General features: G+C 35.9%; 1 protein-coding gene across 37 annotated transcripts in view; it reads left to right on the forward strand.

Annotated features, from left to right (window-relative positions):
• The window catches only part of CSNK1G1 (casein kinase 1 gamma 1), a 189,558-nt gene that overhangs the window by 94,355 nt on the left and 80,534 nt on the right, over nt 1-14,669 (forward strand). For 34 of the 37 annotated variants that reach the window (XR_011527515.1, XR_011527518.1, XR_011527530.1 and 31 more), the window contains 2 exons: nt 3,058-3,098; nt 9,273-9,342. Coding sequence is in view for 22 of the 37 variants with exons in the window: in XM_070577299.1 (XP_070433400.1) it covers nt 3,058-3,098; nt 9,273-9,342 (111 nt within the window). In the remaining 15 variants the exon portion in view is untranslated. The remainder of the gene's footprint in view (nt 1-3,057; nt 3,099-9,272; nt 9,343-14,669) is intronic. The other 3 variants (XM_070577454.1, XM_070577441.1, XM_070577444.1) reach the window with 1 other exon arrangement.

The following is a 14,669-nucleotide window of genomic DNA, read 5'->3' on the forward strand; positions in this document are numbered from 1 at the left end:
GCGTTGTTCACACCCTGTCCCTGTTGGATCTTTCTGGCTTGGCTACTCACCATTTCTTCCCATGTACTTTGTGTTCTGTTCATATTGGTCCACTCACAGTATATCAAGTTCTGGACATTTTCTATCATGTCTCCACCTCACTATTCAACTTAGTATTTTTAATAAGAAATGCCCTTTATTCTGTCCTCTCTTTGTCCTTCAAGGCTCATCTCAAGTGCCGCTTGTGCCCAAATGCTTTACCCTCCCTCATCCAAACTCCTCTACTGAATTGTTCATATTACTTTGTTAACACTCATCACACGTGGCTTATTTAACACACTTTTGAGCTACCATGTGCAGGGCCCTGTGCGAGGAGCTAGCATACAGTCTCTGAAGGATGAGACCTGAATGTTACTCATCTTAGATATCTGATATCTGAGTATGATGGATATTGAATATTAAAATGCTTCCCCTACCTCTGGTGTCTTATTTTTCTAGTTAATCTTTTATACTTCCTCACAAATGATTATTCAGAATCACAGATCTGATCATGTCAGTACCCTACGCAAAAACCTTTCATTTTAAACTTTAAGATGCCCTTGAGGACTCTCCTAATGTGGACTGAGCCTTACTCTTCTAGTTTCTTTTGCTGCCCTCACTACTCCTTGCACATCCCTACCCCTTCCTTCCTGATCCTCATGATGCGTGGTCCACCTACTCCCAGACTATCCACCATCTCAGCCTATACTATCTACTTTCTTATTTTCTGTTTGTTTGCTCATACAGTTTCTTCTCTCTGAAATGACTTTCCCTCCTCTTCAGCTATTAAAATCCTACTCGTTTTTTAAGGCTCTGGGGGGAAAAGCAGAATGGAAGAAAGAAAGACAAGAATTTCCTTCTTGAAACTACTGTAATTGCCTTCTCTCTTTTCTTGCTCACAGATCAGAATTCAGGTTTATTACTCTGCTTATACGTACACCAGCATCTCACTTCACTTTAAATGTTACATCTATTAAATTGAAGATCTGTTACTTTAAGCATATACTTCAAATATTAAGTCTTGTAACAGTGAAGGCATGCTGTACTGTGAATGAATAAGGGGTGAATTTTGGTCTCTACCCCCCTGTAATTCTTATTGATAAAATGGAGTACAGAGCGGGGAAGAATGTCCAGTTCAGGAAGACCCCCTAAACACACTTAAAGTTTTAAACTTGACTATTTTCCTCTAAGTGGTACTAAATTCTTAGGGTCAGCCCTCTGCTAAAATTGGTTTTAGGTCACAGTATCAGTACTTATACAGTGCCAGGAAGGGCTCCCCTGAAAAATCTTCATGCAACATCATTTCTGGTGTGGAAGTCTGTGGCCAAATTGGAATTTTAATCTGCCTGGGAATTGGTTGTTACCACCTATCTATTTTTCTCCCAGTTATTAATATCCTTTTCACAATTTCATCAAATATACTTAAAAAAATTTTTTTTGGTGGGAACATTAATCAGAAACACAAACTAACTTTTAGAAGCAGAATGCAATTTATCTATGTAGAAAAATGCCTATTTTCTGCCTTTTTTTCTTTTAAAAAAGAAGTTCATCTTATAATGGTTTCTTACTTATTTATCTGGTAACCTGTGAGTCCTCTTTATTATGTAATTTGCAGACAAAAGTTATGCCTAAATTAGTATAGTGTTTGACACATAGAGGTTCTTGTTAACCTGATAGTAGTAGTAAAAGTGTAATGGTGTAGTTCCCAAAAGGCCATCTGTTGTCTACAGCTTGGTAAAATAAAAGCTTATATTGCAGGCAACTTTTTATTTCCACAATGAAGGGGTTTTTAAAATTATTATTATAAAAACAATGTATATTATATAAAAATCAGAAAATACTAAGAAACAATCATTTTAATACCTTAATATACATCTTCCTATATCCTTTTCCATGCGTATATATTCAGCTATGTACATATGTGTGTGTATATATTTATGTATATAAATAAATATAACATTTACCTCTATCTAGTATTTAAAAAGGAGTCACACTGTATATACCAGTACCTTTTAATCAGTCAAGGTTTTAGGTGTCCAAGATGTGTGGAACATGGTCTTAAGCACCATAGAGCATTGAGAGAACTATTAAATAAAATCTCTACCCTCAAGATATTTATAGTCAAGCTGATTAAGATAGGACAAATATGTAAGAAGCAATGTGAAGTCCAGTGCAGTGGCTAAACTATATGATATGTACTAAACACTCAGGAGGAATTAAAATTAGCCTTTAAGACTCAATGGGGGAGGGGTGGTGAAGGTAGCTAAGTACCTGGCATATAGTAGGAGCTCACTAAGTGATAGTTGTTGCTCTCGCCCTCAAACTCCAAGCTTTTACTCTGATGTCTAGGAGAATATTGATTCCATTTGTACAAGTGGAGAAGTTGAGAGGAAAAACCATCACTATTTCAGGAAGAACTTTGAGATGTTTAAGTGTTGTCCAGGTGGAAAGCTGTTTCCTGCATAGTGAAAGATACAGAGCGAGAGTTCTGGTGAAGAATGAAAACAGCTTTGAGTCATATTTACAGACAGTAGATGAGTTTTCCAAGAGGAGAGTAGAGCAGTAATTGGTTTTATCTCACACTGTCCTCTATGCCAGCTAAAGTTGAAACTGAATACCGTGACAAAAAATATAAAATCCCCATTTGTTAGTGAATTCGAAAAATGAGGGTTTGTGTTTATTGTGCCAAGAGTTAAAATCTCTGTATCTTTGAAATTCTGGCATTTCTTCTTGGTTTGCCTCATGGCTTAAGAGTTTGAAATATTAAATAACAAAACCGTGTGTGTGAGAGAAAGAGATTTTTCTTTTTTTAACAAAAATGCTCACATCTAATTTAAATTTCCAAATTCTCAAGCTGTTTTTGTTCTTGTCTTGCTGGGTCTCATTATCTGTGTTCAGCTTCTCACTTATAAATCATGTTTCATATATGTGAACAGCATTGGGAATGTGACCTTTCTCATGACCCTGTAAGCTAAGATTTTGTTTTGCATTTCCCAGAATAAATGTCACTAAAACATATACATTCTGCTTTTCCCCTAGGTAAAAATCTCTACACCAATGAATATGTAGCTATCAAACTGGTGAGTAGAATCTGTATTTGTGGTAATTATGTTTTGGTGCTCTCAACCCTCACATATCTTTTTATAGGACATAGTTGTAAGCATTCACAAAAATACTTATGTTGTTCTTTTCCCTTACATATGATCCCACATAGTCATTTTCCTTCAACTATAGTATTACAGTGGTGAATCACTGTAATACTATATAATACAATATAGTCAGACGATGCTAACTATAGTATTAACAAGGATGAATCAAAGAATAATTTAAAAATAGCTAGACGAAAAAAAATCACTGTAAGACTAGTAATTTGTGTGAAACTTGTACCTTTCACAGTGCTGTATTAAAAGATAAAATCATTTGAAAGTTTTATTATTTTTTTCTTGAACGTGACTGATCCATTTTTAAAATGTAAGGTATTTATTAATATACTTAGGAGTAGAGAACCAAATCTGATCATCTAATCATTGCCTTAAAAAGCTGTCAAACATGAAAAACACACCATGTGGTCAAATTTGAAGCAGAGTTCAATTGGTTATGTCAGTACTAGTCTTATGAATAACTAAACTAGTCGTTGAATATAGCATCCTGGGGCCGGCCCCCTGTCTCAGTGGTTAAGTTCTCATGTTCTGCTTTGGCAGCCCTGGGTTTCGCCGGTTCGGATCCTAGGTGTGGACATGGCGCCACTAATCAGGCCATGTTGAGGCAGTGTCCCACGTGCCACAACTAGAAGGACCCACAACTAAAAAAAAAAAAAAAAATATATATATATATATATATATATATATGCACAACTGTGTACTAGGGGGCTTTGGGGAGAATAAGGAAAAATAAAATCTTAAAAAAAGAATTTTTTTAAAAATATTTTTAAAAATATTTATATATTTTTTAAATATTTTTGAGGATTAATAATTTTAGAAGAAACGGTTCTTTATCTTATATTTAAAAGTGATACAAAACTATTTCTGGTCATATGAAATGTTTCATAAGGCTAGTTTTTATGAAACTGTAAATGTTTGTCCTCCTAGTAAATCCTAGTAAGTTTCCCAGAATTTCCAGGTAGTTTGGGGGCCTTATAATTGGAAGGCAGAGGAGTTAATGTTTGAAGGAAGGATCTTGTTATAATTGAATGCTGTTCTTTTCTAATAAATTGTACTTACCACATCCACACCTGCTCTGTGGTTGGTCGCTTCCTCTCATTCAGCTTGTCAGTTTATAAAGGGGTTAGGGTTGTCTGGTGAAGAACTGACAGTTATCAGATTCGTTTTTCTACAAAGAAGTTGACAGGGAGCAAGACTTACAGAAGGTAGTTGCTAGGGAACAAGTATTTTCTTCTGTCTGTTGACTTGGAACTCTTGATGGAGAAATGGGAGCAGGAAGAGAGGTAATGCATGTTAACAATGCAGGCCAAATGTTTTCTCTGAATATCAAAGGATTAACCTTATCTTTTTACTTAGAGGAATTTATTCTGTAAAAGTGTTCTTTAGCTCATCTCCTTTTTAACTTTTTCTCTTTTACTACTTTGGTGAGTTGAAATCATTTTGATTCTTCAGGACTAGTAACAGTAAGAAGAAGCCCCTAAAATACTTTATTTGTTATTGTCGCTTTATTAATCAAGACTTCTTTTGAGGGTTTCTGTTAGGGGCAATTCTGTCTGTCTAGATTTCTGCTTCCAAGTTTATACTAGTCAACATATTTACATAACCTTGCATAACATATTGTTGTATTGAATGACCATTGCATTTCACTTACATTTTATTAAACTTTTATTCTACTTTATATAGCTGAGTTAAAGCTAAAAATAGACTTCGTATCATCTAGTATGGTGTGTCTCAGTACCTCATTTCTCTTTCAAATAAATCTTAGATAAAGGCTTTTTGTAGGGTGACAGTCTTATCTGTGAGCCTCCTCTCTTGCTGTTGGGCTGTATTCTTTGTGGCAGTATCTGAGCTCTTTTCATTATAACGGTAAAATTTGCCTTAAGCATTACAGTCCTACAAGTTAGCAGTAATGCTGTCTGTTCAGGATTTCAGGCAGGCCTATGTATTCCAGAATAACTGTGACTCTGGCAAATAACCAGCTCTCTATGGAAATGTAATCAGCATCTGACACAGAAATATAGGGAAGCCCTGCTCGTACTGTTTCAGTTTTACTTTGTTTGGATCTTCATTGTGGGCTCTTGTTTCTTGGATTTCTAGGAACCTTTTTTAAAAATCATAGATAATGTGAACAGAATGTCATGAGCCCTTCCTTTACCTCTATCACCAAGATTTCTAGAGTTCTTTTTAGCAGAGGTTTTCTAACAATTGTAAAAAAAAATAAAATAAATTCTGTCCATGCTGCTAATCTTGCTGCCTTCCACAAGCTGTAGACTGAGTGTTTGCAATGTCCTTTATCCTCAGTGCTTCCAGAAGAGCACCTTGAAGTTCCACTTGGCTGAACAGGCTACAACAATGTGCTGAAGGGGGTTGGCTGAGGGGTGTAAGTCCTTCCGTCTGCAGTGAAAAGCCCCTCCTATCTGAATATGTGTGATGTGTACATGCACTTTCAGCCCTGTAACTCTACAGAGTTTTGCTCTTTTTATTTGCTTAGTTACCTAAGATCAGATTGAATATTTCCTATTAAGATTTCTGGTATGAAGTTTGAGAGTATTATGTTTGAAGAAAGGTCTGTGGTTTTTTAATTCATTGCCCCTTGTGGTTTGTCAGAATCCAAAGGCTGTTACTCCAGAAAGAACACTCCTCTTTCTAGTGTTTAGATCAACCTCTGGTTCCATGTTGATTTGTCAACAATGTTTATGTTTGGTTCCTTGTGAATTATTAGTGATTTTGCTAAAGGACAAAGCCTATAATTGACTGCTTTGACGGTGATATAATAGTACATCTAAAACCAAATGAAGAGTCTCAGGAGCCCTCTGTATCTGAAGAGATTAATGAATAAGGAAGTGACTCTACAGTATAATTAGTATGTACTTTTATTTTGGACTGCAAAAATCTTGAGAAACTTGAAGTTCAGCTCTGATGATTACTGATTTTACAGTCAAAGAAGGACATGAGTTCTTTCATAGAACTCCTTACAGATATGAAATATTCCAGTCTGCCTGAGTTGATTTAGATATAACCTTCCTAGAAGCAGAGGGATAGACTAGATAACTTCAAGGAAACTTCTCAATTCTGTGACTTATGTATTCTATATCTTAAGAAAAACACAGAAAACTTCAACTGGGTTCAGGAAGAGCCTTCAAAGATGATCAAACAGTTAAAAAATAGGACCAATGAGGAAAGGGTAAAGGAATTGAAATTACTTCTTCTGAATAAAGAATGTCTAAGAAATGATTGAATAGTTTTGTTTTTTGAAGATAGCTTTTATGGTATTCACAAGTTATTGAGGAGCAATTTTATCTTGTTATTGAGGATATAAGAGAAATAGGCTCAAGTTTCAGTAGTGGAGATTTAAATTACATATAAAGACCTTCAAAACCATGAAATTTGTTAAACACCAGCATGAATTATCAAAAAGCTGTAGAATCTCCTTCCTTTGAGCCTATCTTAAAAATAGAACAAGTGGACTGGCCTGGTGGTGCAGTAGTTAAGTGCGCACGTTCTGCTTCTCGGCAGCTCAGGGTTCGCCGGTTTGGATCCCGGCTGTGGACCTGGCACTGCTTGGCATGCCATGTTGTGGTAGGCATCCCACATATAGAGTAGAGGAAGATGGGCACGGATGTTAGCTCAGGGCCAGGCTTCCTCAGCATAAAGAGGAGAACTGGCTGTAGTTAGCTCAGGGCTAATCTTCCTCCAAAAAAAAAAAAAAAAAGAACAAGTAACCATTCAATGGGGGAAGGACTATCTTTTCAACAAATGGTGTTGGGAAAACTGGATATCCACCTGCGATGAAGTTGGACCTTACCTTACATCATATACAAAAATTAACTCAAAATGGGTCAAAGACCTAAACATAAGAGCTAAAACTATAAATCTCTTAGAAGAAAATTTAGGGGAAAAGCTTCATGACATTGAATTTGGCAGTGATTTTTTGGATATGACATGAAAAGCACAGGAAAGAAAAGAAAGATAGGTAAGTTGAATTTTATCAACTTTTGTGCACCACAGGACTCTGAACAGAATGAAAAGGCAACCCATGGAATGGGAGAAAATATTTGAAAATTATATATCTGATAAGGAATTGATACTTAGAATTTACCATTTTAACAGTTAAGTGTATAGTTCAGTGGCATTAAGTACATTGACGTTGTTGTGCAACCATCGCTACCTGCCATCTCCAGAACTTTTTCATATTCCTCAACTGAAATTCTGTACCCATTTCCTCCTCCCCCTAGCCCTTGGCAGCCACCGTTCAACTTTCTGTCTCTGAATTTGACTACCCTAGGTACCTCATATAAGTGGAGTCATGCAGTATTTGTCCTTTTGTGTCTGGCTTATTTTGCTTAGCATAGTGGTCTCAACATTCATCTATGTTGCAGCATGTGTCAGAATGTCTTTCCTTTTTACAACTGAATAATACTCCATGTATGTGAGAAACAAAATGTAACTACATTTTTTTCTTTTTTAAGATTGGCACCTGAGCTAACAACTCTTGCCAATCTTCTTTTTTATTGTTTCCTGCTTTTTCTCCCCAAATCCCCCCAGTACATAGTTGTATATTTTAGTTGTGGGTCCTTCTGGTTATGCCATGTGGGATGCCGCCTCAGCATGGCCCGATGAGCAGTGCCATGTCCACGCCCAGGATCCAAATTGGTCAAACATGGGGCAGCTAAAGTGGAGCGTGCGAACTTAACCACTTGGCCATGGGGCCGGCCCCTGTAACTCTACATTTTGTTTATCCATTCATTTGTTGATAGATACTTAGGTTGCTTCCAGCTTTTGACCATTGTGAATAATGATACTATGAACATGGGATACAACTATCAATTTGAGTCACTGCTTTCAGTTCTTCTGGGTACATATACAGAAGTGGAATTGCTGGATCACATGGTAATTCTATGTTTAATTTTTTTAGAAATTGCCATACTGTTTTCCACAGTAGCTGCACCATTTTACACTCCCACCAGTAATGCACAAGGGTTCCAATTTCTCCACATGCTCATCAACATTTATTGTCTGTGCTTTTGATAATAGCCATCCTGCTGAGCATGCAGATGTACCTTTTAGGGTAATGTTTGATTTTCTTGTTAACTAGTTGCTTAGTATAGCTGTCAGTTCAGAATAAATAACCAGCTAATACTTGATGTTTGATGTTTGGTGTAGGGCAAAGTGTGGTAGTTTGGCTGCTGTATCTCTGGGGTCTTTAGAAAACTCTATTTTTGAAAAATTGAACACCATATTGATTAAAGTTACATATTTTAATTGCACTTACAATCTTTAATTCTTTTAAGTGTAAAAATGAATATGCATAAGAATGTTCCTACAGCATTACTCATAATATTGAAAACTGAAAACAGTCCAAATGTCCAAAAATTGTGCTGTGTATGTGTACAGACATACAGGGGAATGCTACAGCCATTAAAAACAATATACAGCTATACTCATTGCCATGGAAAGGTGTTATCATCACGCTGTTGAATTTAAAGGCAAATTACAAAACAGCAAATAAAGTATGATCTATTTATTTAAAATATATTTTTGAGTCTATATTATATAGAAATATATGTATAAATAAATATTTGGAAGGACATTCACCAAAATATTAATATTGATTCTCTTTAAAATGATAGAATCTCAGATTATTTTTACTTTCTTCCTAGTTTTTATACATTTTAAATTTTCTTTCTGAGCATGTATTATTTTTCTAAAAATAATAAAACTGTTTACCACCCAAAATTCCAAATAAAACAAGCAGGAAATACATGCTGGTATATAATTAAAAGGTTTGGCATCTGATTTCCTAGTAGGAGAATACATTTCAGGAGAATACTTCATGGTGAGGACGCTATTCTTGAATGATAGCTCATACAGAGTATTTTTATTTAAATATCCATGGAAGGGATTGTATGTAATTCAGCTTCATCCTCCCCAGGCTGTGCTTTCAAAGAGAAATTGTGGTAAGAAAATGTTATCATATATGGATATCATCTCTAAAATATTAAGTGGTCTTAGCCCTGGTTTACTCTGAAAACCTAGGAATGGAAGAATCCTATTTATCTACATCTGATCATAATTTCTCTTCTTGGGTTTCAGGAACCAATAAAATCACGTGCTCCACAGCTTCATTTAGAGTACCGGTTTTATAAACAGCTTGGCAGTACAGGTAAGTCAATCTCTTCTCTCCATTTACTTAGAATATAGCTTAGCTGAAAGCCCAAAAATATGCAAATTGTCTTGTCTACTTTACCATTTTTACCACACCATGTATTTCCCCTGCTTGCTGGATAGGTAAATAAACATAGCCAACCAAAAAGCTCCTTGCTCTCTGGCTCCTGGAGGGACAGTTGAGTTGATTAGGGATCTGTGAGGCCATGACTGTGCCCACTGACCAACCTTTGAATGCTTTCACCCCCCTGAAGTACACATGGTATGGAGTTTTGTTTTTTGGTAGTTTATTCATTCTCTTTCAATTTTTTTATGTATACTAAAAGAAAAGAGATGGGGTTGGTAATTTGCAAGCTTTATTTTAACCACATTGAGACTATATATCTGTTTTAAAGACATACTAAAATATACATGCTGAAATATATAACACTGTCATTTTATCTGTTGTTCTCTTTAATTTGGAAGCTCTGTCTGTATAATTGTAATAACCTTGACCTTTGAGAGTTTTTAAAAGTTGTTTATAATTTTTAAAAACTTGCCTATTTTTTACTTTTCTAAAAGCTCTCATTTCTGAAATATCTTACTGGCTTCCAGAAAAATATCTTGATTAAGCAAATGTTACCAGCCCTAAGGAGGTTGTACCTATTACCTCTTGCAGAAGATGGAATCCTTCAATGCTAGTTTCATCATTTAACATTAGTAGACATTGTTCTGCTTTATGCCTTCTTCACTGTGACAGTTTTATGTGACTGACTGAAACATGGTTTCTATTTCAAGTACTACTATTGAAGGCACTATTGAAGGAATTTGACTTTCGTGTCCTAGAATATATAGAATTATGTAAGAGCCACTGGGTGTTACTCAAGTTGTTTTATACCCTGACTATGGCAATAATCAGCCATAGTCATAACCTAGGGAGGTCACGATGGGCATTTGTCCTTCACTGAATCTAGCATGACTTCTTGCTTGGAGTAGCCTCTTAGTGTATGTTTGTTCATTGATTGTGTCCTTAAATGTGGAGTGTTCCTGGTGTAGGATTTAAGATTGGCAACAGAGTTCACAGGATGTATTTATAACTTGAGGCTTGTCTTCCGGTAACTAAACTTTAAAGTTGGCTGTTATGTTGTTCCTGGTTTCACAAATTTCAGGGTAATAATTATCACAGATCACTTATGATAAACAGGTTTGTGCATGTCTCACAACTCGAAGGTACACATAAAAACATGCTAGATCCAGCCAAACTTAGATGTTTGAATGGGCCTGAGGAAAGTGACCAGGCCATTTTGCAGGATTTCCTCTGTAAGCCCTTCCAAATGCAGTCATGTGCTGCATAATGAGGTTTCTGTATAATAACGGGACACATATACGACAGTGGTCCCATAAGACCTTCGCATAGCACAAGATGTGCAGGTAGAAGGCAGTGATGTCGATGATTCTGACCCTGCGTAGGCCTAGGCCAATGTGTGTTTGTGTCTTAGTTTTTAACAAAAAAAGTTTAAAAAGTAAAAAAAATTTAAAGTTTAAAAAATAGAAGAAAGCTTTATAGAATAAGGATATAAAGAAAGAAAATATTTTCATACAGTTGTACAATACATTTGTGTTTTAAGTTGTGTTATTACAAGAGTCAAAGTTTAAAAAATTTTAAAGTTTATAAAGCGAAAAAGTCATGGTAAGCTAGGGTTAATTTGTTACTGAAGGAAGAAAAATATTTTTTTAATAAATTGAGTATAGCCTAAGTGTACAGTGTTTATGAGATCTGTGCCCTGGATCAGAACCTGTGAACCCCAAACCGCCGAAGCAGAGTGCACAAACTTAACCACTACGCCACCAGGCCAGCCCCAAATATTGACTGTTTTTTAACTGTAATTGCATATCTCCTCCCACTCCCCACAGTCTTATTGTGATAAGACTATAAGCTCCTGCACCTTGAGAGCAAGGCTTCTGCCACCTTCACCTTTGTGTCTCAGTTGTGTTCTCAATGCCCAACATAGTTTTTTCACATAGTAGGCACTTGGGAAGAAATTTGGTGATAGAAAGAAGTTAGGAAGAATTTATAACGTGATTTTTTTAGATTTTTGCCAAGCTATTAATAGAAATATTTCCTAGGGATGGCCAAAAAAGCAAATTTATTTTGAAAGTAGATCAGTTGACAAAAAAGTAGACAAGATTTCACTACGTCTCATTATAAAGGTGAACGTGAACACTAGAGCTTGTTTCTAACTACAACATGAGCATTCGCTCCCTATTTTTCTAGAGTGAGTTCCCAGCTGCAAAAGTGACTTATCGCTAGTTAATGTTTGAGCAGCCAGAGCACATATGCCACTCTCTGCAGAACCAAGGTGATGTGCCATTGTAAATAAATAACCTTTCATGCCAAGGCACACAATGACCAAAATAATGCAATCATTGTTTTTGCTCACTAGTGCTGTATCTGTCATTATTCAGCACAGGCCAGTTATTTGCAAAATATTTGGTTATCATGACAAGGAATACTTAAAAAAATAAAAGCCCATTGTTACTTAGGTTTGTTCAAGGAATTAGTGCTTATAAAGTATAAATGGATGAAATTTTGATGGAGAAATGAGTGATTGTGAATTTAAAGAATAGTGCTATTGCTATTGTGACCAAAGCTTGAGACTTTAAATTCCTAAAAAAGGGACTTTTGTGGTAGCTCGGAACTATGACCATTTCTTCCATAAGTACCCAGGTCTTAATCATTACCTTGGGTTTTTGATGCCCATATTGCCCTGACCATATGATCTGGAAATTCATTCCATTTCTCTACTCATGTGGAGATAGAACAAAAATGGTAGCGCTGGATCATTGTGAACATGGTTTAAGTTGTAGCTCTTCCTGATTGTGCCTTCTTTTCCTTGTTCAATCTCTAACTCCTTCCCTTCCATCCCACTCTGTTCTCTGGTGGGCAGTCACACTTCAAGCTTTGTTTGCTGATTATAGCTTTGCCATCAAGAATTTCAAAACCTGATTACTTACTATGAGAGTTGAAATCTCCAGATAATCAAGGGGGACTTGAAGGCCTTAAAACTTGAGAATGAGGATCTTGATCTTCCTAATAACTATGATTTTTTTTTCGTTTATTGTAGAAACCAAATTATAAAATATTAAAGGATTTTCTTTTTCCTGAGGAAGATTCACCCTGAGCTAACGTCTGCTGCCAATCTTCTTGCTTTTTTTTTTGTCCTTCAAGTAATTTTATTGGGGTTATAATAATGATTTATAACATTGTGTAATTTCGAGTGTACATTATTGTTTATCAATTCCTGAATACACTTTATCGTGTTTATCCCAGTAATCTAATTTTTATCCATCACTGTACATATGTGCCCTTTTGTCCCTTTAGCCCACCCCTCAACCCCTTTCCCCTCTGGTAACCACTAATGTGTTCTCTTTATCCATGTATTTTTTATCTTCCACATATGAGTAAAATCATGTAGTATTTATATTTCTCTCTTTGGCTTATTTCACTTAACGTCATACCCTCAAGATCCATCCATGTTGTTGCAAATCGGACAATTTTGTCTTTTTTTATGGCTGAGTAGTATTCCATTGTGTATATATATATATATCACATCTTCTTTCTCCATTCATCAGTTGATGGGCACTTGGGTGGCTTCAACTTCTTGGCTATTGTGAATAATGCTGCAGTGAACATAGGGGTGCATAAATCTCTGGATCATTGATTTCAAGTTCTTTGGATAAATACCCAGTAGTGGAATAGCTGGATAATATGGTGTTTCTATTTTTAATTTTTTGAGAAATCTCCATACTGTTTTCCATAGTAGTTGCACCAGTTTGCATTCCCACCAGAAGTGTGTGAGCGTTTCCCTTTTCTCTACATCCTCTCCATTTGTTGTTTTTTGTCTTGGTAATTATAGCCATTCTGACTGGTGTAAGGTGATATCACATTGTAGTTTTGAATTGCATTTCCCTAATAGTGATGTTGAACATCATTTCATGTGTCTGTTGGCCATCTGTATATCTTCCTTGGAAAAATGTCTGTTCATATCCTCTGCCCATTACTTGATCAGGTTTTGTTGTTGTTGTTGAGTTGCATGAGTTCTTTATATATTTTGGAGATCAACCCCTTGTCTGATAAATGATCTGCAAATATTTTTTCCCAACTGGTGGGTTGTCTTTCCATTTTGTTCCTGGTTTCCTTTGCTTACAGAAGGTTTTTAGTCTGATGTAGTCCCATTTGTTAACTTCTTCATCTGTTTCCCTTGCCCAAGTAGACATGGTATTTGGAAAGATGTTGCTAAGACCAATGTCAAAGCGTGTACTGCCTATGTTTTCTTCTAGGAGTTTTATGCTTTCAGGTCTTACCTTCAAGTCTTTAATCCATTTAGAGTGTGTATGGTGCAAGATAATGGTCTACGTTCATTCTTTTGCATGTGGCTGTCCAGTTTTCCCAATGCCGTTTATTGAAGACTTTCCTTTCCTCATTGTATGTTCTTGGCTCCTTTGTCAAAGATTAGCTGTCCATAGATGTGTGTTTTTATTTCTGGCCTTTCAGTTCTCATCCATTGATCTGTTTGTCTGTTTTTGTGCCAGGACCATGCTGTTTTGATTACTGTAGCTTTGTAGTATGTTTTGAGTCAGGGATTTTGATGCCTCCAGCTTTGTTCTTTTTTTTCAGGATTGCTTTGGCTATCTGGAGTCTTTTGTTGTTCCGTATAAATTTTAGGATTCTTTGTTCTATTTCTGTGAATGTCATTGGGATTCTGCTTGGGATTGCATTGAATCTGTAGATTGCTTTAGGTAGTGTGGACATTTTAACTATGTTTATTCTTCCAACCCATAAATGTGGAATATCTTTCCATTTCTTTATGTCTTCTTCAATTTCTTTCAGTAATGTCTTATAGTATTCAGTGTATAGATCTTTCACCTGTTTGGTTAAGTTTATTCCTAGGTATTTTATTTTTGTTGTGGTTATAAATGAGATTATATTCTTGATTTCTCTTTCTGCTAGTTCATTGTTAGTGTACAGGAATGCAGCTGATTTTTTAAAATTGGTTTTGTACCCTGAAACTTTGCTGTAGTTGTTGATTATTTCTAATAGTTTTCTGGTGGATTCTTCAGGGTTTTCTATATATAGTATCATGTCATATGCAAATAGCGAAAGTTTCACTTCTTCCTTTCCAATTTGGATTCCTTTTATTTCTTTTTCTTGCCTGATTGCTCTGGCCAACACCTTCGGTATTATGTTGAATAGGAGTGGCGAGAGTGGGCACCCTTGTCTTGTTCCTGTTCTCAGAGGGATGGCTTTCAGTTTTTCACCATTAACTATGATGTTGGCTGTGGGTT

This window comes from Equus przewalskii, chromosome 1, assembly GCF_037783145.1.
Source record: "Equus przewalskii isolate Varuska chromosome 1, EquPr2, whole genome shotgun sequence".
Classification (NCBI taxonomy): Eukaryota; Metazoa; Chordata; class Mammalia; order Perissodactyla; family Equidae; genus Equus; species Equus przewalskii.